Here is a 25,531-nt window from a genome sequence, read left to right as displayed (position 1 = left end):
TGGGTAAGAGATAACCAGCTGGTTTCCAAAGCACACTGTACTTTCCAGCACAAATGTTGTATAGAATGGGCAGTGATAGAGGATTAGATTATTTCTCTGTCTTGCCTAATATTTTCCCTCATATAACATAGTGAAGAGAAGCAAAAATCTATTTTCAGTGTGTTCAGAACTCTTCTCAGAGTGCTGAACTCCATGGGCATATTAAAAACATAATGCATTATACCTAACAACAACAACAAAATCTCAGTGCACAATTGCTTGGAAAAGCACATGAACAGAAAAACCAATAAAACTTAAAGTACAAATGTTTTAAATAAACAAAACTTCATGTTTTATTTATGCATCCTCCCAACATGTAAAACACACACTGAGGCAATCATTTTTTTCTGCAATTCCTCATCCCCTTATATATTATTAAATCCAGACTTTAACTCTGGTTCCAAAGCCAGAAGCCTTTGTGAACAAACCTCTGAGATTTATTTCCTTATATCTGTTTTTAATTACATTAACCAGTCCAAATACTAGGTAGCCTCATAGTGAGAAACAATGGCTAAAGCAGTCTTATTTTAAGGCATTCCATCAGTCATGTCAGTGTGTTATAAATTTCCAGTTTTATTTTGTATCATATGCACAAACCCTTCATTTTACCTTTTACATAAAAAGGACTTCATGAAACAAGATAAAATAACTTATGATTATAACTGTAACAAATCACAAAACTATACATATTAATAGAAAAAAGTGGAGCTAATTCTTTAAAAGATTATGACTTGCAATATGCAACAGATGTACCAGTATAGTAAAATCAGCCAAATATACAGTATGGAATATGGAGTTCAAATCTATATATGTGAGCATGTATAAATATATACAAGAGTCTGTAAGGCTTACAGAAAACATATTTTCACTCCCTCTCCTCTTCAAAGTGCTTTGTGTAAAAATATTACACAAGATACTCTGCTTTCTATACAAAATAAAAAGTTAAAACACATACACACAATTTTAATTGTATGTTTTTTGCTTTATCTATTCCTAGAAAAGAAAAAAACAAAAACAAAACCAGAAAAATTCACACAAACAATAAAAAGTGCTGTTTAAAAAAATGCTGCTATAAAATTACAAACAACCAAAACTGGGAATGAACACAATTAAAAGTAGGTTTATACAAAGTTATTCACGATGTTTCAAGAAAATTTGAAAGTACAATATCATGTGAGAGACAGCATTAATATTGCAACACTTCAGAAACTGGTATTAGTAAACTATGATGTCTTTCTTTTTTTAATACAAAATGCTATTTGAAACTACATTTCAACTCCAGTGTAGACCCCTTTTTCCTGTAGATATAAATACACCATTTGAGTATGAGGACAAAGGATAATATAAAAAGAATTATTGTAAATTATTTAATTATAATATTGTTTAATGTCCATTTTCTAAAATAAAAAACATCTTTTAGATTTAATCCCTTTAGAAAGTTAATATTTTCTGGCAATCTAAAACAAAAAAATAACGAGGCATATGTATTTGCATGTAATTCAGTAACTTGCGTTAAGTTGCGTATGTTTTTACAAGCACCAGTTTTCCTTTGTAATATGTGACAAACAATTCTCTATTTAAATATTCAAAAAAACAGTCACATAAGAATTTTTTGTTAACCAGTTCTTATAAAAAACATAAACTCCATCTTCTTTTCCCTCCACAGTATCCAGCTGATGCAAGATGATCTCCTGCAGTCTATGAGAATGAAATAATAATCATGAAGTATCTCTCTCCCTCTTGATATATAAGTAAACACAGCATATCCGTTTTTGCAGAATGGTAGCCCATCTCCACGTGCTTCTGGGGACAATATTCTAACTTTTGCTTTAAGAGTAAGGCACTTCACAAAGCTGTGCAGAGTAAATAATGTGATTGACTTGCAACAGTATTTTCTTCAAACTTATCTGATAAAAAGGAAAATTGACAACATCCTATTTTTTTTGTCTTCTTTCTTCTACCACTTCTGTTATGGTCTTTCCTTATAAGCCCTCCTCACTGGATAGTTAGCATGTTCAGAGATTAGAAAAAGCATTTCAGTAGCTTCAAAGAAGTATATATCTGAACTCTGTAATTACTTTGTTTTTCATACACAGATCATGGACGAATCATGTCAGAGTTGTTTACTGATTTGACTATATTGTGCCCAATCCCACTCCCATTGACTTCAGTGGTGTAAAGTACAGCCCTGTGAGCCTGAAATTGCAGATTTAAGCATGCCTACAACTTCTGCTGAAGCCAAAGTGAGTTATGTTAGTGCAGTGACCATAGCAGGGTCTTAATACAAACAGCCTTAATAGCTTTCAGCAAAGGCTAAAACTCAGGGTGAATACGTTGGGTCAGATCTTCAGTTGGTGAAAATGGGCTATATATCCAACTATACTGCATTATAGCTCAGTGGAGAGCTTAAATGAGTGTGTAAAATTATTTACCATAACAAACAGGACGATATGATGTCTAGGCACAATGATGTGAATTAAGACAGCAGGCCAAATTCATCCCTGGTGTCAGAGTTAGAGTACAACAGGGATTCATTTTACACAGAATTCCCAAATTTAAGCTATACCCCTATTGTTACTTTTGTATAGTTTTTGTGGGTATGTATTTAATTTGTTTAAATGTTGCATACCTTTTATTTATAAAATAGGTGAAACTCTCCCAATTAAGTGTATATGTGCAGATATGATAGAATATAGAGGGTCATCTGAGGCCTGGTGTTTTGTCAGAGTTTAGAAACATGTGGGTCCAAATTCATCCCTGGTGCAACTCCAGCAAAGTCAGTGCAGTTAAATCAGGAATGAATATACTTGATAGATCACAACAGCATCTCAATATAAGCAGCTATTTGGACAATTTAAAAAAATATATCTTTCTAAACTAATGACTCCTTTGGAAAAGTTTTAGTCTGTTCTGTGAATAATACTTTGACAAATTTCAGCATGCAAACTTGCTGGACTGCAAAAATTCCTTTGGATCTGAGTCCTTCATATTATATCAGGCCATAGTATGAAGTCATCATGACATCTATATATTAAGAAACCCCAAATGTTTTTATTCACAATAAAGATGAATAATTTTAAGACAAAGTTTTAAATAAGTGATAAGCAAAGCTGCTTTCCAGTTACACAGGAGCACAACCATGACAAAATCCACATCTCTACTGTGTAACTTCATTTCCCCCCTACACTTGTGGCTTTTAAGATGGCCAAACTGATTTGCTTACAGCCTGGGCTAAAACTCTGAAGGCCAACAACCACAAAAACTTAGCAACCCAGTTGTAGATCTCTGAATAACCTAGCACAAACATCAGCAAACCTTTAAATGTAGTATCCCTTATGGAAAAGCCCTATAGAATTACATAAGGATGAAGTCAATAGGGATCAATACAAATTTAATAGGGTTCTGTACAAACTACTTTTAAAAGATACAGAATTTAATGGAGAATGATATTTTTTCTATGAGTTATTTTTAACCTTCCTATGGCATTCTACAGCAGAAACATAATTCTTTATTAAATTGCACCATATGGTTAAACAGTCTATCAAAAATTATCATAATTTATTAAATTCTCCATAACAGTGCTAATGAGGGCTGCTAAAATATAAAGGAAATCCTAGTACCTTTTTAGTTAAACTCTTCTTATTAATTGTATAAAATGTTAAAACGGAAATAATATTGAAAAAGATAGTGATAGTCATTCTGTAAAGCTTAAAATCTAGTGGAATGGAACAGGAAACCAAAGCAAGGATTGCAGGATATCCAGTACCAATGCTCTTTGGCTCCAAGAAGCCACAGCAACACCTGCAACAGGTGGTGACATGATGCGTCTCAAATTGTTTTTCTGTTTTTTGTCTTTGTGTGTATATAGGTTTGTAAGCACCACAGACAAACAGATTGTGCAAGAAGCTGTGCCTTTTAAAATGTTTATAATGTTCTCTGGTATGAGTTCTTACATTATCCCCCTGCAAAACTGCATTCTTAAATGATTTCGCCAATTCCGCTTGAAAAGATTACAGCGAGCAGCAGTTTTCTTATTCAGTATTTGAATTCCCTTTGAAAAACAAAACAAAAAAACAAACAAACAAAAAACAACCAATATTGCTGCCATGCAACTGATCAAAAGAAAAGAAACAATTGCTAAAGTTTTGGCAAAGTTTTCTTGTTTTACCAACATTTTCCTCTTCAATTGGCTGTTTCTGTGAGGTTGTGTGTCTGGTGATTGCATTTCCTTCTCTTTCTGAAAACATACATTTAGCAGTCTTATGGAAGAATGATATTCGTAACATTTGTTCCTGACCATCAGAAACGAAAGATGATATGCAATAAAGTATTTGTGATTAGAACTAGATTATTTTAGCCTTCAGTATAGACAGAGGAAAGCTGGCTAGGACAACGATCCACTGCATTTATCTGAAGGAAACTGGTGTCCTCAGACCCATTGCACAAAGAATCACCAAAGATACCTGTCGACCCTGATGGAAGATCATAAACTGGAAAAGAATACAGAAATCATTAATTAACACTGACCAACTGTCTATAATAGTACACAGAAGAACAGCTGGAAATAGCTTTTTAAAAAATGCCTGGGAACTTAATAAAGATTCAGCTGTATTGGTTACTATGGGGGAAAAACCTAGCCCCATTGAAATCAATGGTAAAATTCCAATTGATTTCAATAGGACTAGGATTTCACCCACTGTGTATGTATAGACACACATTATACACATACTACATACAAGTAATTATATACGCGCTGTGTGCAAATGAATATACGGATGGAAAAATCCTGTAGCTGCTCTACTGTGGAGTTTCCCATAACTGCAGTTTAGCTGAAGATCCTTTTGCTTTATCAATCAGCTACTGCACTTGGTTATGGAATTTCCACACATACAATACAAGATAAAAAGCAATAAACTATTACAGGACTATTTTGCAGTGCAGAGGACCCTATCCTGCAAATTTCAGTGGGACTATGTGCAGCACTAGGTGTATATAGGAGAATAACTGTTTGCGGAGCAGGGCCCATATTTTGGACTAGATTTTGAAATGCTGGGTAGATGGTTGCCATGAATCTTAAAACTGGCAGGTAGGTATATAACTGGGCTATTAAGCACCTCACACCAGGATTTAGATGTGTAGGATTCAGCTGTCTAGGGCTCACATGGCTATAAAGTTGCAGGATAGACATCCAGGCTCGGGCTAGAGCATTGGGTCCCTTCCCCATTCACCCCTGTGCAGAGGGATGGCACATGGCCTATGCATCACTTATTAAAGCCCACTCAGGCCACTCACAGGGTCCCAGAGACTGGGCTTCAGTTTATCTACACTGCAATTTTATAGCCCCGCAGCCTGAGTACCACAAGTCCCTGAGTCAGCTGACACGGGACCAAAGCTCCAGCCTGAGCCTGGATGTTTATATTGTAACTTTATAGCCCTGCAAGCCCTAGACAGCTGACATGGGGAAGGCGCTGGTGTTTTAATGCACTGTAGACAAACCCAGACTAGACCATGGGCCTAGTGCAGATACTCTGCACAGGTGTACATTTAACCTTTTCAGGGTAGCATGCAAATCCCTTTGTGCACCTTATAGTGAGTTGAGAGTGAACGAACAAATTAAATCTTGATAGAAATGGTGTGTGTACCAAGGGCTATTGTTGTCATGCACATCTAGACCAGTGAATGCATGTCGGATCTTGTAGAGGAATTTAGAATCTAGAGTCTAGAGAAACATACCACCAACACATAGTCTGTGTGCATGCCAGATGGTATAGAATATGCCCAAACTAGATTGCCATAGCTAACATCCCACAAAGTTTGGACACACAGCTGAACTTTGGGGGATCAAGCCCATCATCACCAGTTGTAACTGAGAAGAGTCAACACAGCGACAAGGCCTGATAACATTTACACCTGGAAAGTAGGTGTATAGGTATTTCTAGCTCACAACTGTCATTTACCTGTAATACCAGAATGTGCTGTAAAAGTTCTGTGGAAAACATCAAACCCTGCCTGGCCCATTGATGTGGGAACTAGACAGTCTTCAAAAGGAGGAATCATATTACAAGAGCTGCCATGCTGTATGCTCCTCTGAGCGTCAGTATAATGTGGAGGGCAGAAAGTCTGTAGTTGCCCATAAAAACCTAAAACAAAGAGAGGAGATAAAACATTAAGATACCTTGATATTTTGTCTGGGTGGTTCAGACAGAGAGACAAAGAGCAATAACAATGATAAGTGCAGTGGGTAAAACCCTGCTCACACTGATGTCAATGGCAAAGCTCCCATTTTTTAAAATTGTTTTGTGCCTTAATATCAGATTTATTATAATGTTCTCTGCAGTAATGCTCCCTCCATAAGATTTTGGCCCCTTTGTCTCCTAACTACTTTAAATCCATCTTTGAACCATCCTGATTCTAACACCACCTCTGTGGAGGTAGCAGTTGATCAGGAGTCATTATAGGGAGACTGACATTTTCATGAAAACTACCTCTTTCTTCTACACTCCTGTTCAAAGACATGACATCCTTCAAACTTCACATGGCGTCAAGTTCAGGAAAAGCTCTCATTAAAGATAAGGAAAGATCTGCCTGAATAAGGACTGCATAAAACCCTAGGATTTGGCCCTGGGTTTAAGGTGTCAGATTAAATCCTATCCAAGTTCTTGAAATTGACTCAAAGACTGTTGAAGATGGTGGAGACTGATGTACGAGGCTCTGAATGATTGGTCTATACTCACGACATATCCACATTCCACTTAGCTCTTCATGCATGTACACATCAGGTCAGATTCTCAGCTGGTGTAAATCAACAAACTTCCATTGACTTCAATGAACCTATACTGATTTACACCAGTTGAGAATCTGGCCCATTATGTCTAAATCACTTGAACGCTCCTCAGAGGTTATTTAAAAAAAAAAGCCTACTTTTATGTTCTTTAATTGACATATTAATGACTACAATGGTCATAGAAATATCAGGCGAATTAATGTTCTACAAATATGTGTATCAGTAACCTAAAGAAAACCATCTGGTACAGAGCAGGTGAGATGGCAGTTTTAGGGGACAATGGACAGGGCAAACCTAAGGCCATAAAACTTGGTAAGGCATACAACAGAACGACTTATACCATGGAATCATGCTTCTCCCATCCACTTATAGACTTGCACGTTAGGTCTAGGGAATAGCTGTTCAGAATCCTATAAGTCTAAGACATTTATTTCAGGTTTCTAAAATGCGTTCATCACAAGTGTTAAGGCATGTGCCAAAGATAAAAACACCTTTGGATCAAAAATATTTAAAACTTGGCTCAATACCAACAAAAGGCTTTCCCCACCATCAGATGCAAGACCCCTCTTTCTGCCCACTCCCTCCCCTAGAAAAGCTTGGGAAAACAGATAGGTCTTGTAGCAATCTAGGCTCTGGAAGACACAGCGGGAAGAGGATGTAAGAAGACCTTACAGCTGAGGCCCCTTCACGAAAACACCCCGTTATCAGCCCACTCTCATTTATACCACTAGAATCACACAAGGAGAAGAGGAGTCTGAAAGGTACACAGGGTGCAAACCATTGAGGGGCTTACAGTTTAAATCCAGTATCTTTAAATTTCACCCAGAAATTGTGCATGACTATCTTTTGCCCATTAAAAGACAAACCCTGGAGTGATACAACCTCATAAGATTTTGTAAGCAAACAGTCCATTGTCTAGGGACTAGTGTGCCTTTTCTCATGCTGAAGAATATGTAGCAGTAAGTCAGACCAAAAAGCCACTTCAAGGAAAAATCAGCCCCCATTTCAAAAAGCAACTTAAGGAATTTCCTGTGTCTCAGGTTTCTTCCACAGATGTTGTTGTCAACAGAAATGCTGATGTGCTAGGCTGACTCTTCTAACCAGTGCAGTTAACTAACTTTCATATGACACAGCCATCCTAGGGTAGTTTTCTGTTAACTTCGTAAAGTGAAAAACATTTTCCCTACCAGCACTAAAATCAGAACAAGCCCATCTCTTGACACATCTGCAGTAAATAAAGTTAGTACTGCAGATTTGGGGCTATGAATCAAATCTGGATGAAAAATCTCTTCTCAAACTGGAAGAAAAAAAATCAGTAGCAAACTGGTTAGTCGTAGTTTGGATGAGATGTAAAGTGAAGAAAACTTTGACTAGTTGTGGTCATTAAAGATCCCAGCAGCTTTTCCTCATAATACTTTTAGCAAAAGTAGGGGGTGTTAAACTTGGTGTGATGGACAAATCCTAGTTTGGGTAGTTACCAGGGACAGGCAAGTCAAATACATTAGCCCAATAGTGCAAACTTCAGTGCTGTTGAGCAGCCTAATGTTGCCCAAATATCATTCAGACAAAGCTAGTCTCAGTCATATCCAAACTGAGAAATTATAAACACATATTCATGATAACAGAGACTATTTAGCATCCATCTCTGGCCTCTGCTGATGTCAAGGGACCATAGCAGACTTTGAATTGCCTGGAAGTTAGCTAGTCCTGGCAAGTCTAGTGGACTGTCTACCCCCTAAAGAGTAGCCATCTTGGTGGAGTGGGTATTAAGAGAGGATGCAAGGGCCTGTTGCTGACCCCTAAATAACTAAGAAATGAACAGCCAGCTACTTGATGACATGGAAGACGGTAGAAGACTACCTAAGGACAATAAAAGGAGTAAAAGGAGAAGCCCTTTATAGGAAAGCAAGGTTTCATGCAGGGTTGGACGGATTATGTTATTCTAATGATATTTATGTTTGGGAGGGATGTGTCTAAATATCATTCAAATTATAGGTCACTTCAATATGAATATCAGCCTATTTTTCCATTACTAATGAGTAGAGAATGCCCAACTGAGCCATCCAGTACTGACTTATTTATAAAGAATCGCTTAAAAAATAAATACTCAATATTAATGCATTTCTAAAACCAGAGACACTTAAAAAAATAAAACCCTTCCTACCCAGGGTTGCTTTACAGGAGGGATACTTTACACTTTGATAGTACCCTATATGCAAGAATCTCAAAGCACTTCACAAAACTATTGTATTCTAGCTACAATCCAAATATATTTTCATTAACTTTCCTAGGAAAATGTCTACACAGGACTGTTTGTAAAAGCTGTGCTAAGTGTTTATGCATGGATAATGTATTTCATAACTATCAGTGGGTAAAGCAGCGGAGAGGATACACTGGAAAACATGCGGTATCACTTTGTGTGGTACAATTGATTTCCTGCCAAGCAGGAGAAAAGATGTGCAGTTTAGGAACTTTATGATTCTAATTATTTTTGAGACTGCAATATTGTGGGCTCATTGAGGAAATATACTGATCTCGTCATGTAGCATGTGCATGATTTGGAATGGAAAATGTAATACTTAAATGGATGTATATGGGCCAACATTAAAAGAGTGAGGAAAGCCATCTGAACCTTCACCTAGAATTCAGAAGAGGATGTATTTGTTGGTTTGTAAAAGCAGGATAATAAACCTGTGTGAAACACAGTGTTTGCAGTTTCACTAGGAGTTTCATAAGAAACTTAGGTTTGCACACATTGAGATAGCCACCAATCTGTGCACGCACAGGCATATGCACACACACAGAGTTTTGTCCATGTGAAAGGTTACATAGTAAAAAAACCTGCAAACACAGTTTTATAAATTGCTTTAACATTTTGTTCTCAAATTATTTTCTTTGAGTGAAGAAGAGACATTGACTTAACCTGAAAGAAGCAGAAAAATCTTGCATAAATCTGACCCTTCTCTTAAAGCAGTCAGCAACCGTATGGTATAGGTAGGCAGTACTAACATACTGTGGGCTCAGTTCGAAGAGAGGCTGAACACTCATAATTCTCATTGACTTTGATAGGACTTGTGGGTTCTTAGCAATCCTGGGACTGGGCTCAGTGTTTTGAATACTTTTGTATTTAAAAAGTTTAATTGGAATAAAATGAGCCAGCTTCCAAAGCATGTTAGCTATTTACAGCACATCTCCTCACTGCTTAGTTCTGACATTTAAGAAAAAAAACTGTAGTAAAATAAAAAAGGAAAAACAATAGCTTTCCAAAACTAGTTTTAGACCATTACTATTGTGTTCTTAAAAACAACTGCTGTCTCAACCAGTATTGGGCCACACTGTGAAAGTTTACTGTTGAGTCAGACCAGTTACCAGAAACACAACCATTTCAATCAGTCAGAGCCAGCTGGCAGGGCCCAGTAAGAGACATGCTGAAAATGTTCTTTCATTGCTCTGCACTCATTCTTTACTTGTGCCTTTTCACAGCAACCTATTCTTAATGCAGAACAGTCTGGCAATGACTTTGACTATTGCAAGTTGTAGCCTGGTGCTATCACTAACTGAGCCACAAAGTAAGCATAACGAGCCAAATTCTCCTGTCCCTCCTCACTCACAGCTTGGGCAAAAGATTTTTGTCTGAGTAAGCATTGTACATTTTGGCCCAATGTAAAGACAACTGCTGTTTTGTGCAGACATAATGGAGAAAAAAGTAGAGAAAGCACACAAAGCATTTAATTAATTAACAAAGTCACTAATCATTTTTAAGCTGGTGAAAAATGCTATCTTTTACTGCTTCAATGAATATGCATCCATCATGCATTTGGGTTTTGAATACCCAGCTTAAAGTACAGAGAATCAAACAGACAATAGCAGAAAATTAGGGAATAATGTCCCTTTATATAGAGAGAGAGAGAAAAAGTGAGAGACTATTTAGAAACATTCAAAATATTTTGGAAAGCTTGTAGATATTAAACACTGTAATGTGAAAAAAGACCTAATGAAATCTTCAGGTATTCAAATGTATGTATTTATATGAACACTTTATGTCACCAGCTTACATTCAGCTATTTTAGATCCAACCCTGCTGAACGAGCTGTCACAGTTCCATGGAGATCAGTGGGTATACTTGTCCAAATTGGTTTAGGTAAAAAAAATAAATCATGTTATTACAGACAGGAGATATGATGGGAGAATAGCAAAGGAAAAATAGCAGCAACATTTTTGAGCATTTTGTTTGTTTTAGCAAATGTAATACTAGTTAAAAAAAAAAAAGTGCTAGATGGACACAACCTTGCAGATTATATGTCCAGCAGCAATAGACCAGAGGCGATTCAATCCCTAAGACCTCTTGCCATTCTTGGCCTCACTGCTGGGACTGCCCGCAAGGGAGCTAACTGTGGTGGTGGTTTCTGTGCTGTGAGACTACATCTTTAACAGAATATCTAGTGACTGGTTTAATGACATTCCAGTAGCAGAATCACTCTTTAGGTCTCTGGGTATAGATTCTATCATTTGCACTGTAACTAAATTATTATACCCCTCAGTTTAGTGAGGGATACTGGTGGTGATGCATGAGATTGGTAGAAACCAGTTGGACTTTCAGAATCCAGCTGGAGTTTGCAGAATTGACAGTTGAGGAAAACATCTTTTTATACGCTGAGCAAGTTAATGTGTAAGTCAGTAAACATGGAACCTCACTATGCCTTTTTATAGCTAAACAGAATCAGAGTAGAAGTGCAATTTAAGTTGGAATCTGGAGCTAACTAACAGTTTATTTTTATTTCTAGCCATTCTTCCAAGTTCTCAAGACAAACCGATAAAACGGCAAGCAGAGAAACAAATAAGACTCATCTTAAAATAACCCCGTCTCATTTACAGAAAAAATGAACATCTAATTCATATCCTCATATCACAGCACACAAAGGAACTGTAAATGCTGATTAATAATGAACCTAAAGCATTACCTTCAGCGACACCAAGGAAAGCTGAAGAAACAACTGATTTACTGCTCCCAGCAGACACTCCAAATGTAATAAAGTATGATAAGATATGATAAGATAAAAAGCAAATACAATTCCTGTCAAACCATTGTACTATTCCAAACATTTATAGCAAAAGTTCAGACTGTGGCACCGTGCCCCAGATGGTGTGGTAGGTTCAGGCCAAATCAGCCTTGTTTTGTTTTGTTTTATTTGTTTAACACATCAGCCTCATTACCAGTAAGCCAGATGTTTCTGAGTTTTTGTTTTATTTTAAATAACCACCACCCATCTCTATTCAAATGTATTCAATACTATTAATTACCCATCCACTCGACAAGGAAAATCCCAGCTGCAAACATATGAATTTTATAACATAATGTGCCATTAATACCACCAGGCATGGAGGTTTAACATAAGCATTTAAAACACACAAACACACACACACAGAGTTATTTAAATTGTGTTTCCTTTCCTTAAGTTCTGTAGCCAAAGACTGATGATTTCCGGACACAAGGCAAGCAGTTATTTTCTGGCATGATTATGTTATTTCCTGAGAAAAATGAAATGTTTACAAATATATAAAAGTAATAGCTGTATACTTTAAACAGTTCTTCTAACAAAACTTATCCTAAACCAAACTGAGAGGCTGATCCTCAGAGGTGCTGACCTCCCAAAAGCCCCCCATACTGAGCACCTCTACAGTTCCAGGGCGAAATGCTGGCTCCATTGGCATCTATTGCACAGCTCCCATTGAATTCAATGGAGCTAGGATTTAACCTAGCCTTATAATAAGCCATGATGGGGAGGTGTGGGTGGAGAGGTTCTGTGACCTCAGTATCAGTGGAGGTCTTCAGGACTGCAGAGCCCAGAGGAGCCAAAGAAGGCCACTGCCTCACCACAGACTCTTCAGAGACCAGGATTTGGCGCATAATATTTCATTAGGAAAAGAAAATACATATGCGAGCACTCCAGAAAATGGAAACGTCTGTTCCCCACCTGCACCAAAGCACAATGAGGATTGTTTTCTGAGAGTTTCAGGGGACAGTGGAGTTCCCTTTGTGAGAAACCTTATTTTGTAATGCAGATTTCACCTGATCTCTGCAGAGTCTTACAAGGCCCTTCCTGGTTCCATTCTCTGAAGGAAATCACTATAACTGAGACAAGATGGGTGAAGTAATATCTTTTATTGGACCAACTTCTTTTGGTGAGAGAGACAAGCTTTCAAGCTACACAGAACTCTTCTTCAGGTCTGAGAAATGTACTCAGCCTTGATTTACACTACATACTTTGGTATAACAACATCGCTCAGGGATGTGAAAAATCCACTCTGACCTTAACCCCCATGTAGACAGTGCTATGTTGGTGGGAGAACTTCTCCCACCAACATAACTACCGCCTCTCATGGAGGTGGAGTTATTAAGCCAATGGGAGAGTTCTCTCCCATCGGCTTAGAGCATCTTCACCAGACGCGCTACAAAGATACAACTGCATTGGTGCAGCTGTGCCGATGTAAATGTGTAGTGTAGACCTGCCCTCAGGGTGTCACAGCTAAATACAAGGTGGAACAGATTGTTTAGCATAAGGAGTTAACAAGGGACCATTCAAGGTGAAGCGGCCCTTTAGTACCACTCTAGTCATTGCCTCATCTTCCCCCACACCCAGAGAGATAGTGGGTTATTGTGGTTAATAAGCCATAAATCCAGTATCCCCATTCAGTCCATGATTTTTAGTGTCTAGAAAAGTTATGAATTTAAGCTCTCAAGCTCATCAGATACAGAGTGATCACTTTGTGAAACATTTTCACTCACAGGTGATGTGGTGTTTTTGTCTTTTCTCATTTTCCTGTGTGAATTCCTTTGAGAACATCGGGTTAACACTTTTCACACTGCAATCATTCTATATCTGATTTATCAATCCTCATCCTCAAAGGAAACCTGCACCTTATCTTGTGATGCTGTAAAATGGTGTTAGTGAATAATTCTACTATTTCCATTAGACTATGCAGGCTGTCAAACAAGAGTGCAATAACAAGTTGGTGACATTTAATTATTTAACAAAAGAGAAATGGGTCACAGCCTGTATTGCCAGAAGGACTCCTAATTGTGGAATAACAGATATTTTAAGATGATTGCTTTACTAAATTACAATTTAAATTACTTTTGTAGCAACTAAGTTTATTTCCTTTCAAAATCTGATAGTTCCCAAGACAAATAAAGAATGCATAATTGTTACTTTGGTGGCTGACTGAATAATTCATGGCAGCTAATATTTGGGCTTGTCTACATGGTGTAGTAGTATGCATCAGTGGGATATTAATTCTAACGTGCATCAGTGTGTCACACACAACTGGCACAACCTGCTGCTTGCACTGAAAGTGTCATTAACTTAGCCCCGTTTCAAACAGTACTACATTCATGTGCAATAGGGGATTTTCAATGCGTGCCAGCAGGATCTACACTGGTCAGTTAATGCACAACACGTTAGCATCAAACAATTCAGACCCCACTGCTGCACACTATTACCCTGTGTAGACAAGCCCGTTATTGCACTTTTGGCAATTTTCCCCACTGAATGATATTCACAAGTAATATTCTTCTTTCATTATTCAACCAACTCTAGTTACCACCATAAACCACACTTAGGTAACAAGTATGGTCCAGAATTAAAGTGCAACCAGGTTCTTATTGCAGAAATGACCAAAATGATAGCAACAGCAGCAGTAAATATCATTGTATGGAGTTAGACAGCTCTACTCCCCAGTGGACTTTGCCTAACTGGATATTGTAAACACAACAAAAATATTTTACTACAAAGACATGGCTTTTTATTACAGCTACCTCCTGTCTCTCATTGTCTCCACCTCATTTGTTAGTTTCTTTAATCTGTTATGTTTCATTTTAAACGAATATCCTAATCTTGCAACTGCCACCGGCTGGTGGAACTCTGTGGGTATGTCTACACAGCAAAAAAAACCAAAACCATGGCTGGCCTGTGCCAGCTGATTCAGGCTCACAGGGCTGTTTCATTGCTGGGTAGTCTTCCGGGCTTGGGCTGGAGCCCGAGTTCTGGGACCCTACAACCCCAGAGGGTCCTGGAGCTTGGGGTCCAGCCTGAACCCAGTTTACACCAGTGGCTCTCAACCATTCCAGACTACTGTGCCCCTTTCAGGAATCTGATATGTCTTGTGTAGCCCAAGTTTCATCTCACTTAAAAATTACTTGCTTACAAAATCAGACATAAAAATAGAAAAGTGTTACAGCACACTATTACTGAAAAATTGCTTACTTTCTCATTTTTACCCTAAAATTATAAAATAAATCAGTTGGAATATAAATATTGTAATTACATTTCAGTGTGTAGTATATATAGCAATATAAACAAGTAATTGTCTGTATGAAATTTTAGTTTGTACAGACCTCGCTAGTGTTTTTTATGTAACCTGTTGTAAAACTAGGCAAATATCTAGATGAGTTGGTGTACCCCCTGGAAGACCTCTGCATACCCGCAGGGATATGCATACCCCTGGTTGAGAACCACTGGTCTACACAGCAATGACTATAAAAAGACAGGACTGTCTTTTATGTCTGTTCAGCACCTAGCACAATAGGGACCTGACCTAGTTGGCAGTCCTTGGGTGCTACCAATAGTAAACAAACAATCTCTGCTTCACAAACATTATGCTTCATGTGCAGTTTTACTGTATAAAATAATCTTTAAAAAAGGGATGTGATAAAACGGAAAAAATATACTTTTTTAGCTCTATACATTGCCTAAACACCATGTAGGCACTTCCAAACCCCACATGCAGCAAGCAATTCTATATATTTCTTATTTCACAAGAGAAAGTGTTCAGATATGAATATTTACTCCCTCAAACAATATTTTTTAAGAAAAAGCTCTATAGTGTTACCACATCTGATGTTGGATAGCTCCAGAAACAAGGCATGAGATCTCAACAGCTGCCAATGTTCTTCCAAGAAACAGCAGCACCACGATGCAAGTACTTAGAGTATATAAGACTAGTCAATCTTGGACCTGCCACATCATTTCTTTTTAAGTGTTAACCCTCTGAGATTTCCATGAACTTGTAAGATGTTCAAGTTTTTAGCAAGGGATACTGTTTACAACTTGTTTTGTTCAAGAGGCTTGCTGGCAATGAAGTCTTTTCTTCCTTGGTACAGCCAATTTAAACTGAGCTGACAAATTTAAGACTACATATTAAGACGGAAAAATGTCACCATTGTTTGGTAGCAGATTGAGCTGAAAGTTCAGTGGCTATAGTTACCGCCCTCTAAATCATGAAAAGGCAGGTTATGAACTGCAGAAGACAGAGTATAACGGAGCTTCTCACAGCCACCTGATATATACCAAATAGCCTAGGCTGATGAAGTAGCTCCATGGTATTTTTCTAATACATTATAATGACGTGACTTAGGAAGACTGAAATCCTTGTGTTGCTACTGGGAAATTTAGCTGTGAACTCTTGAAATTTTTTTTTTTTTAAGTGCCGAAAGGAGAGTTTAGTCCAGGAGATCAGACTTACAGGGCAAAGCTTTCAGTGTCATGTAGGGTGTGTGATATAACTTTGTATAACTCTTGGTGAAGTGAGAGGGAGCCGCTAGCAACACACCATGCTAAAAGACAGACCTTCAGGGACAAAAGATTACTTAACCTGTGAAATAAAAACATAATTTACATTTGCAACATTGTTACTGTAACTTACAGTTTCTCTTGAATATACAGCTGATATACAGCCACATCTCATTGATACCTGCTTTAAGTGCAAGGCTCAGCACTATCTCAAATAGAAGTTGCTATTGATTCCTGTATAAAACCCACTGACAAATAAAAATTTTCAATACACAAACTTTACTGAGCAAGGCCAAATACATATAGTAAAAAACAGAGGTGGGTCTGAACAAGATCTGGGAACATGGCCCGGCCTCCAAAAGTTTGGGGGTGTCTAGATCAAGGGTTTTGGTCCAGCCCATATGAGAGAGAGAGAGAGAGAAAAGAAAGCTGCACAGTTTGAATCCTGAGTTGGATTCAAACCATGAACCCCAAGTTCCTCCATATGCTGGGTGTTTCAGATCCGGGATTTTTGCTCAGGCCCATCTCTAATAAACAATGCACATAATGGGTTAGGTCTTTGGCCTCTTTTAAATTCTTTTTGTGCTGCTGCAGAAGTGCAATGAGGATTTGATGATATAGGACAGCTGCTGAGGATCTCCCTACCACAGGAGAATGCTGAGCTGGTGTCAGGCTGTCTATGCCAATTTAATACCAGGCTCTCATGCCAGAAGCGGTATTCCAGGGTGGGCTGGAAGTCTGTCAGAGGCAGGGTGTCTTGGAGACCATTATCTACTATCGCAAGTTATTGTGATGACAGCCTTGTTAGCCCCTGGAAGCTCCCAGGATCTTGGGGGCTGGAGGGGTTATGAAAGTGGAGTAAAGCCACCTATGCACTCTAAGTCCACTGAAAGTCTCTTTTCTACTAAGGGAAATGCTGGATTCTCCATATATTGACATCTTCAAATCAAGACTGCATGCCTCTCTGGAAGAGATGCTTTAGCCAAATGCAAGTCATGCTTTAGTCAGATCCAAGTTATTGGGCCCCATATAGGGATAACTTGATGAAATGTGGACTGTCACATACATGAGGTCAGACTAGATGATCTAATGATCCCTTCTGGCCTTAAACTCTATGAATTTATGACAGATGCTTTGGCATACCTGAGTATCTAGTGCAATAACTAGTCCCTTTCTCTTACAACAATGCTCTGTTTTATGCTGGATAGGCCATAAATGGACAAGCTTATGAGCTAATGAAGAACACCCAACAGTAAGCTGATGACATCCAGCTGTATACCTCATATTCCACAGATACAAGCAGCACCATTATTCTTATGTCACAATGTCTACAAGAGATTAACTCCTGGGAGAAGAGAAAGCCGACTCAAATTGAACCCATATAAGATCATGGTTTTTGATGCTGGTCAGAAAGGGTAAATGCTTCAAAGAACTAGACTGGACTTTCTCCTCCCCTTTCACTGAAGGCATCCATCAAATGGGTAAAAAGCCTTGGGGTCTTGTCTGAGTCATCACCATCAGGTTCCCTCACTGGCAAAAAAAAAAAAAAAGAGGAAGGAGAAGCAGCAGCAGTAGCAGCCAGCACCTTTTTCCTCCTGCAGCTTGCTAGAAAGATTTTGTTATTTCAATTGTGATAATAGTGTCAAGAGATCCTGATCAAGGATTTAGACCCCATTGTGCAAGGCACCTGATAGCCTACAAAAAGACAGTTCCTTCCCTACCTTCTCCTCCCTGATAAGGATGTCCATGATGATCCATGCAATGTGTTGTTGTAGCCAAGTCAGTCCCAGGATATTAGAGTGACAAAGTGGGTGATGTAATAGCTATTATTGGACCAATTTCAGAAGCTGGTTCAATAAAAGATATTACTTCACCCACCTTGTCTCTCTCACAATGATCCAGACAGTCATTTCCTCCAGACTGGATTACTGTAACTTGTTGTATCTGGCACTGGATATGGAAGCATTGCAGAGGCTCTAGTTTATACAGAACATGGCTGCCCAACTCCTCAACAGACTGGGCTGATATGAATACGAGGGTGAGTACTGGCTCGCAGATTGGCTTTTTTGTCAGTTTAAAACTTAGGTTCTGATCTTCAAAAAGATCAGCTGTCCAGGGCCCAGAGGCATCAGTGACTTTGTCTCCACTTAGAAACTGCCACAGTGCACTTTCAAAGCCCAGGATGAAGTGTATGACAGCTGGAGACAGAGTTAAAAGAAATCTGTCTGTGAAATGAGATTCCAAAGTAGATCAGGCTAATTCAGTGTCTAACCACCTTCTTGGCAAGCAACAAGGCTCTCTGCTCTTTGAGAATAATGGTCAGGAGATTGCAAATACTCTTGTTCAAACACAAATCTTTTTTCAGGTGCATATGCAAGCCATTTGCTAAACACTCAGGTGAAGAAAAGTTCATTTGCATGAATATGCATGAATGACAAAGGGCACGAACATGGTTGAATAGCATGGATGTTCTGAACAAATGTTTGCAAATAGTGTTCTACATCATTTTATCAGCTCTAGCAATGGCAGACCACAGAACATTTAGGGTGGCATTTTTTAAAAACATGCTCCCAATTTGTGCATGCAAAAATGAGAAATTGCATGTTTAACTGCTAGAGGAAACAGAGCTGCTCATGTCAACACATTTTCAACATGTTAAGGTAATTACCATTCTTCTCAACATCAGTAAAAAATTATTTTCAGCTGCTATTAATTTTTGTCTTGGCTACAAAGACTTGTGTTTGAACAAATAGGGAGAAAGAGGCTGTTAGAAGCTGTTTACATAGTGCAAATGAGAATACAAACTTGAAAGGACATGTATGTTAATGAGCAAGGGAGCCTTCATCAATCCACAACTGCAAGGGAGAAAAAATGTCTGATTTCTTGAAAACCTGATGACAGGTTGAGTGTGCAGTTGGGAGACAATTAGGGGCATAAAACTGTGCATGCACAACACAGTATTATTTTCAGCCATCCTTCATTTACAGCTCTGAAAGTAATTCCACACAGAAACGCAGAACCCCACACTTAGGATGAATGCTGAAAATCTAGGCTGAGAATCTTAAAGGAGCTTAAGGCAGCTAAGTACCCACTTCTTATTGATTTTCAAAGGGAACTGGTTGCCTCATTCCTTAACACTCCTTTGAAAATCCCTGTGCTAAGTTCTCAAAATGTTTCATTCTTTTGCTTTTGGATGTTTTATGAGTAAACAGTGACATGAAAACAGCTTCTAAGTTCCAGGTGATTTTCTCTCTTACCTTGGATGTGGATGCTGTTTGGTTGAAAAGAGGGATTTGTTATTGGCTGGTATGTCTTCAGATGTGTTCCTGGAGCCGGCTGGAGATGGGGAGTCTGTGGTGTCCGTCTCTGCATCATGGGAGGGGGAACTGGAATTCTCCTGGGGCTGATATGATGGGGAGACGGAGCAGGAGCTGCAAACCTGAAAATCAGGAAACAGACTGAAATATGAAGCCCCAAATAAATAAGAGCAAAAGACCATTTTTAATTATTTAAATCACCAAAGTGCTTTAGCAGTGGGCACTGATACAGATTTCTAAAAGAATAGAGTACAGTCTTAAATATTCAGAAGAGTCATGTTCCAGTTTCTCAAATTAGATGAATAAACTACATTAGATGATAAACAGCAACGAAAACCCAGTGTGAAGCTTCTACCAGGCAAACTCCTCTTAATTTCCAGCAGTGGCATACCATGGTTCTCTGGCGTCCGGGGACCAATACTTGTATTTGTGCCCCCTGGTCAGCAGCAGCAGCGCCTCAAGGGGGTGGGGTGTCTGCGAGCCCATTTCCCGCTGTCCCCCACTCCTCCCCCTGCTGTGGGGGCGGCAGGTGCGGCGGGGAGCAGGAGTGACAGGAGCAGATGCCCCCAGGCTGTCCAGTGGTGGGAGGAGGGGGCTCCCTGTTTGTGGGGGCAGATGGGCCAGGAGAACGTTTGCTCCCACCACAGCGGGAGCCCTTGGCTACTGGTAGGCCTGAGCTAGGGTTGGCGCAGCCACTGGGGATTTCAGTGGGGAGTGGCTCCTTCGAGGAGGGCCTGGCCAGCACCCCCCCAGGCTGGCATGTGGGGGCATGGCCTCCTCACACCTCACCCCCTTCAGTATGTCACTGACTTCCAGGGGAGAGGCTCAGATAGTCAGCTGATAAGGGTCATATAAATAATAGATGGGGTGCCTGATATCAGGGTCACTGCTAAATTACAGGACTGTATCGTGGGGAGGCAGTATGATACCAGTTGACAAATGGCAGTCCTTCCTTCTTAGAAGGGCTACGATTAGTCAATTCCAGTGCTTCTAAGAGGCACAGAGACTCGTTGATGGATAGTGGAGAAAGAAATGCTGGGCAGAGGCAGTGTAGGATCAGTCCCAAGTCCTTTTATTACGTATTGTTTTCTGTTGCACCTAACAGCTCTTGGAGATTTTTCCACTTTATATTCAAATATTTCGAAAGAAACTATCTTAAACCAATAGAAAATAGAGAACATCAGTTTTCATGAAGATCTTGCAATATTAAATGATTTCAAGTTGAGATGAGCCTCAGCTTATCAAAATTTGGAACTGGATCTAGTTTATAAACTCCCACACCTTGAGCATTTTCTGAGCTAAGGATCTGGTTCAGTTGGAAATAGGAGTGCAGTATTTCAGAAGATAAGGCCTAGAACATTTCTGCTACTATAAGGGGATGGGTTATTTACCTGGATGTATTATAGGCTTCATGAAAGGGCTTAAGCCACATTAGTAATAATAACAACTCCTTTGAATTGTACATCTCAGAGCACTTACAAAATGGGTAAGTAATATTCCCATTGAAGATCAGAAGCCGAGGTGTAGACAGGTTACAAGGCTTGGCCTCCTTGACTCACATGACCATGCTCTATCCACAAGATGATGCCTACCTGGCAACAAATAGTGTTTTCCAGGCAAAAATGGAAGGCGGCTGTAGTCTCACAAATAATACAGTAGGATCTATAATATAATAATATTACCACAGAATACTACTGCACAAAGTCATCGCATGGGCAAGCATATTTAAATCCAAGACACCAGAGTTCTTATGATTTAACAAAGAAGAGATTTCTGTCAAACATCTTCTACATGACTTGGACCTTATTTGGAACCCATTTACTAATTTTTAGCAAATCCATAGCTCATGTTAACATTATAGCAAATTTCATAGTGAACCTTGTATGCTTTACTGCTTGTTCTATTTATGTTCGAGTAGTCCTTTTGTTTCTTATTAGTTACAGTTTGACTGGTCTTTGCATTGTTCCTGTGTTTGCATACAAACTCAAACTTATTACTAGACAGATGTGTATGTACAGGAGAAACTAGAGAAATACGACCAGTAATGGGATAAATCTTGAAGTCCTTACTAAGTAACTCAGTCTATAACGTCACATATTTTTGCTGTTGCAGGTAATTTCTGCACCATACATTTAAAATACATGCAAAGGAATGTGGTCTTTGTGTTCTGCAGTAACAATTGAGGCTAACAAAAGAAGAAACATACAGTAAGTGTTCGGAGATAAAATATAAAAGGGTTTTAAAAGAGTGCTACAACTGAAGGATTACAGCTTTCCAAAGAAAGAGAAAAGATTTGTGTTAGTTTTCTGGATAGCACTCACATAGAAAGATTATTGATTTGCTGCCAGAGATCAAGAACAATGCACAGACTGATCTTTTAAAAAATTATTATTTAAAGAATCGTGGGATATCATCCTCTATGTTTTCAAAATTCATTTGTGAAAACTAATAAATGAAAAATAGCTTTAACTGCCAGCCAACAACAGGGGAAAAAATCCTTTTTAAGACTTAAAATGAAAAGCAGAGTTTTAAAGATTTCACATTTGATTTAACATCTAAAAAACCTCCCAATGATAATACACCACTTTGTATAGCCAGACAGGGATTCTTTTTAGTAGACTTTAGTGGTCTTTATAATGAATTATGAATCACTTCATGAATTCCTGGCTTACTCATATGGGTGACTATAGTATCTACATATACTTCCCTTCTGCCTCACAAAAGAGAAACTTGGACTTGTTTCAATCCAGATTTGTCCCCAAATAAATCACAGTGTGTTACTGGGGGAACTGCAAATTTAATTTTGTTTCTTAAACAATCAGGACCAGCTTGAAACTGCCATCCTGAACTGTGGCCATGCCCTGCAGCCCATGTAATCAGGACCAAGCCATATTTGTAGAGAGGTCCCTTCCTCTAAGCTTTCTGGGGTCTTTAACACCAGAACAAGCATGTTCTAGGAGACATTGCACAGTATATCATTTCTCAGAGGGAGCTAGGAAAGTTGTCCTGTAAATGAATGACTAGATTTGAAATTATTTGATAGGAGGTAACAAGATGACAATGTTACCAAAGTTTAATTGACCAGATTAATTTATACAATGTGACATGTGTAGATGATTACTAATTAGTCAGTATGGATCATCACTAAATATAATAAATGTTATAGTAAATATTGGCTGGACCTGGACATAATGTAAATTAAGGAGTACAGTAGCAAGCATCAATACAAAAAACCAAAACACAAAATAAACCACCACCACCAAACAGTGCTTGGTGCTAGTAGTTTTTTGCTAAGTGACAAGCAGGACCCAGAACACTGAAAATGATTATTTGGAGGTGAGGTGAAGAGGGGAAAGCTTTTATATGTTTGGAGAAAGACAAGGTGTTCTTTAATCAGAACCTCAAGTTTTTTGAGATTCCTTGGCCACAGACCTGACTGTTGCTAAATTGTTTGTGCATCACAGAATCTAGGACGGGGTGGGCAAAACACGGCTCACAGGCTGAATCCGGCTCATCTAACTGTTCTGTCTGGCCTGCTGGCTGCCATGCAGAAGCGCTACACTGGAGCCATCAGGCAGCTTTTGGCTAGTCGCTACCCGAACTTCCTGCTTCTGGTCATATGGCCGAGAATCACTAAGCTGCCTGATGCTCCAGTTGCCGAGGAAACTGGAGTGTCGGGCAACTTAGTTTCTCAGCCAGTCGCTACCCAAATTTCCTGCTTCTGGTCACATGATCGGAAGCGGCCCAGAGCCACAAGACTTACCAGAGTTTGTGGAGCGGCCCCTCTGCAAAAATTATTGTCCACCCCTGATCTAGGAGGTGATTCCAAGGGAGGGAACAGAAGGAATGAAGGGAAGAAAATCCTCATTCTCTCAATTCCACACAAAACAGAACTTCCATTGTTAATCCAGGCTGCTGGATTCCCTTTACAGAACCCGATATCAGCATTATGACTGTGGTATCAATTGTCTGTCCTTATTCAAGCTGGTTGGAATCAAAAAAAGCAAAAAGAAAATTACCATTCAGGGGTAAATCTGACCTCAAAGGTTTTTTGATGGTGCTCCACTTCTTCACAGAAGTATTCGAAAGACTTTCAAAGCGTTGTCACCTCAAAATTATCTTGGCTAGTGTACTTTTTGGCTAGCGTTCCTTTATTTGATTTCACACTGCCAGTCTCAATGCGGACATGGAAATACATGATTGGCCTAGTAATATTTGACATTGTGCTTAAACTGAAATCTTTTACTGAATTTGCTTCACCTTCACTGCTTGATCTTCTTGGAGCTGTCATCTCTACTGAACTCCCTTCTTCTTCTGATTCTGTTTTCTCTTTGTGAATCTTCTACATATCAGCAAACTGGTTTCAGCCCAATTAATCTCTGAGAGAATGGCTATGAACTGTCAAGCATCTGAATGTGTATGCATCGAAACAGAATCACAGATATTCCCCTTGTTTCAACCAGAAAAAGGAACAAAGCAAACAACAATTGTGAACTTTTACACGCTTTTAGTCCAAGAGAGTCAACCGTATCCACTGAAGTGTGCACAAGAATTGCATGGATTCAGGGCAAATGGATGTCAGAACAGACTTCAAACGTTGTTAAGTTTAAAGACGTTAATGGCAGCCACTGGCCATGTCTGTTATCTATAGACAATCTCAGATAAAGCTGATGAGCATGCTACTCTCTTCATTCAGACTAAATGGAAGTAGCAATTAAGCTCCTTTATGGACTAAGATTCCTGGAGATAATGGAAGCCACCATCCAAGGCAGTAGGCCACATGCATGGCTAATCACACACCAAGCCCGGCTGGCTAAGAGCTTTTCCTGGGGATTGATTGCAAACATAGGAGCTGGGTCTTTCACTGGTTGCAACCAAAAAGTAAGAGAAAGGCAGCAAAAAGCCACAGAAGCAGTGATGAGCATGGTTCTGCTCCATGAAGCACAGGATTGGCTGGAAAGGTGGGCTTGGAAATTATGAGCGAGAACTCTGCCTGCTGTTTGTTCCTACTGTGTTGAGGAAACCAGGACTTTGTGTACTTAGTAAATAAACAGGATTTCACCAAAGAAATATCTGGCTCATAATGAATATTTCCTCCTAATAGAAACAACCCAGCAAAGCTCTGAATATTGGCTAACTACTCAGGCCAAGGGGCAACGATACTAGCTACTTACTGATCCTGGTGCTACCACTTCTCACCTTCTATTATTTTTCTTAAATCTTCTCTTCTGGTGCTAGTTCAGAACTGGCTCTTCAAGGCCAAGAAAGGGATAATCAATCCCAACTTGCTCTTAAACTTCTGCCTTTCATCCTACCCAGCTCTTAGCTTCCCTCAAGAAGTGTTTATTATTCCCTCAAGAAGAGTTTATCTGCACTATGGACATCTTGTAGGGGATTAAAATATGACAAATCAAAAATAAGATTCTGTACAATAACAGTAATAACACCTAGATTTTATATATCATGTTTCATCAGTAAATCTCAAAATGATTGACAAAGGGGGTAAACATCACTCCTCCTATTTCACAGATGGGGAAACTGAGGCACAAAATAGTGAAGTGACTTGTTCGTGGTCATCCAGCAGACCAGTGGCCAAGCCAGAAATAAAACCCAGATCTTGAAGGCCTCAGTCCAGTGCTCTATTCACTAGGACACAGTTTTATTGCATGGTCACGAAAAGTATTTTTATTAAAACAAATTAGTTGAAAGGGAAGACAAGCATACCTATTTGTAATGATTTAACTGGAGGAGAAAAGATTCAATAATGGTTTACCCATGTGAAAGTAAAACATGTAATGTTATCAGTGACAACCAGTAGAGAC

The 25,531-nt window shown here is 39.0% G+C and overlaps 1 protein-coding gene across 2 annotated transcripts in view; it reads right to left on the bottom strand.

The window, feature by feature from the left end:
- Positions 1–592: 592 nt before the first annotated feature.
- The window catches only part of GLIS3 (GLIS family zinc finger 3), a 258,961-nt gene continuing 234,022 nt past the window's right edge, over positions 593–25,531 (bottom strand). For both annotated transcript variants that reach the window (XM_067543059.1, XM_067543058.1), the window contains exons 9-11: positions 19,650–19,831; positions 5,997–6,179; positions 593–4,529 (exon numbers count right to left, since the gene is read on the bottom strand). In XM_067543059.1, the coding sequence (XP_067399160.1) occupies positions 4,393–4,529; positions 5,997–6,179; positions 19,650–19,831 (502 nt within the window). In that variant the 3' untranslated portion in view covers positions 593–4,392. The remainder of the gene's footprint in view (positions 4,530–5,996; positions 6,180–19,649; positions 19,832–25,531) is intronic.

This window comes from Emydura macquarii, unplaced genomic scaffold (genome assembly GCF_026122565.2).
Source record: "Emydura macquarii macquarii isolate MOO-44397 ecotype Brisbane River unplaced genomic scaffold, CSIRO-AGI_Emac_v2 contig_767, whole genome shotgun sequence".
Classification (NCBI taxonomy): Eukaryota; Metazoa; Chordata; order Testudines; family Chelidae; genus Emydura; species Emydura macquarii.
Note: the sequence above shows the minus strand (reverse complement) of the source record. Positions and strands in the feature narration are given on the sequence as shown.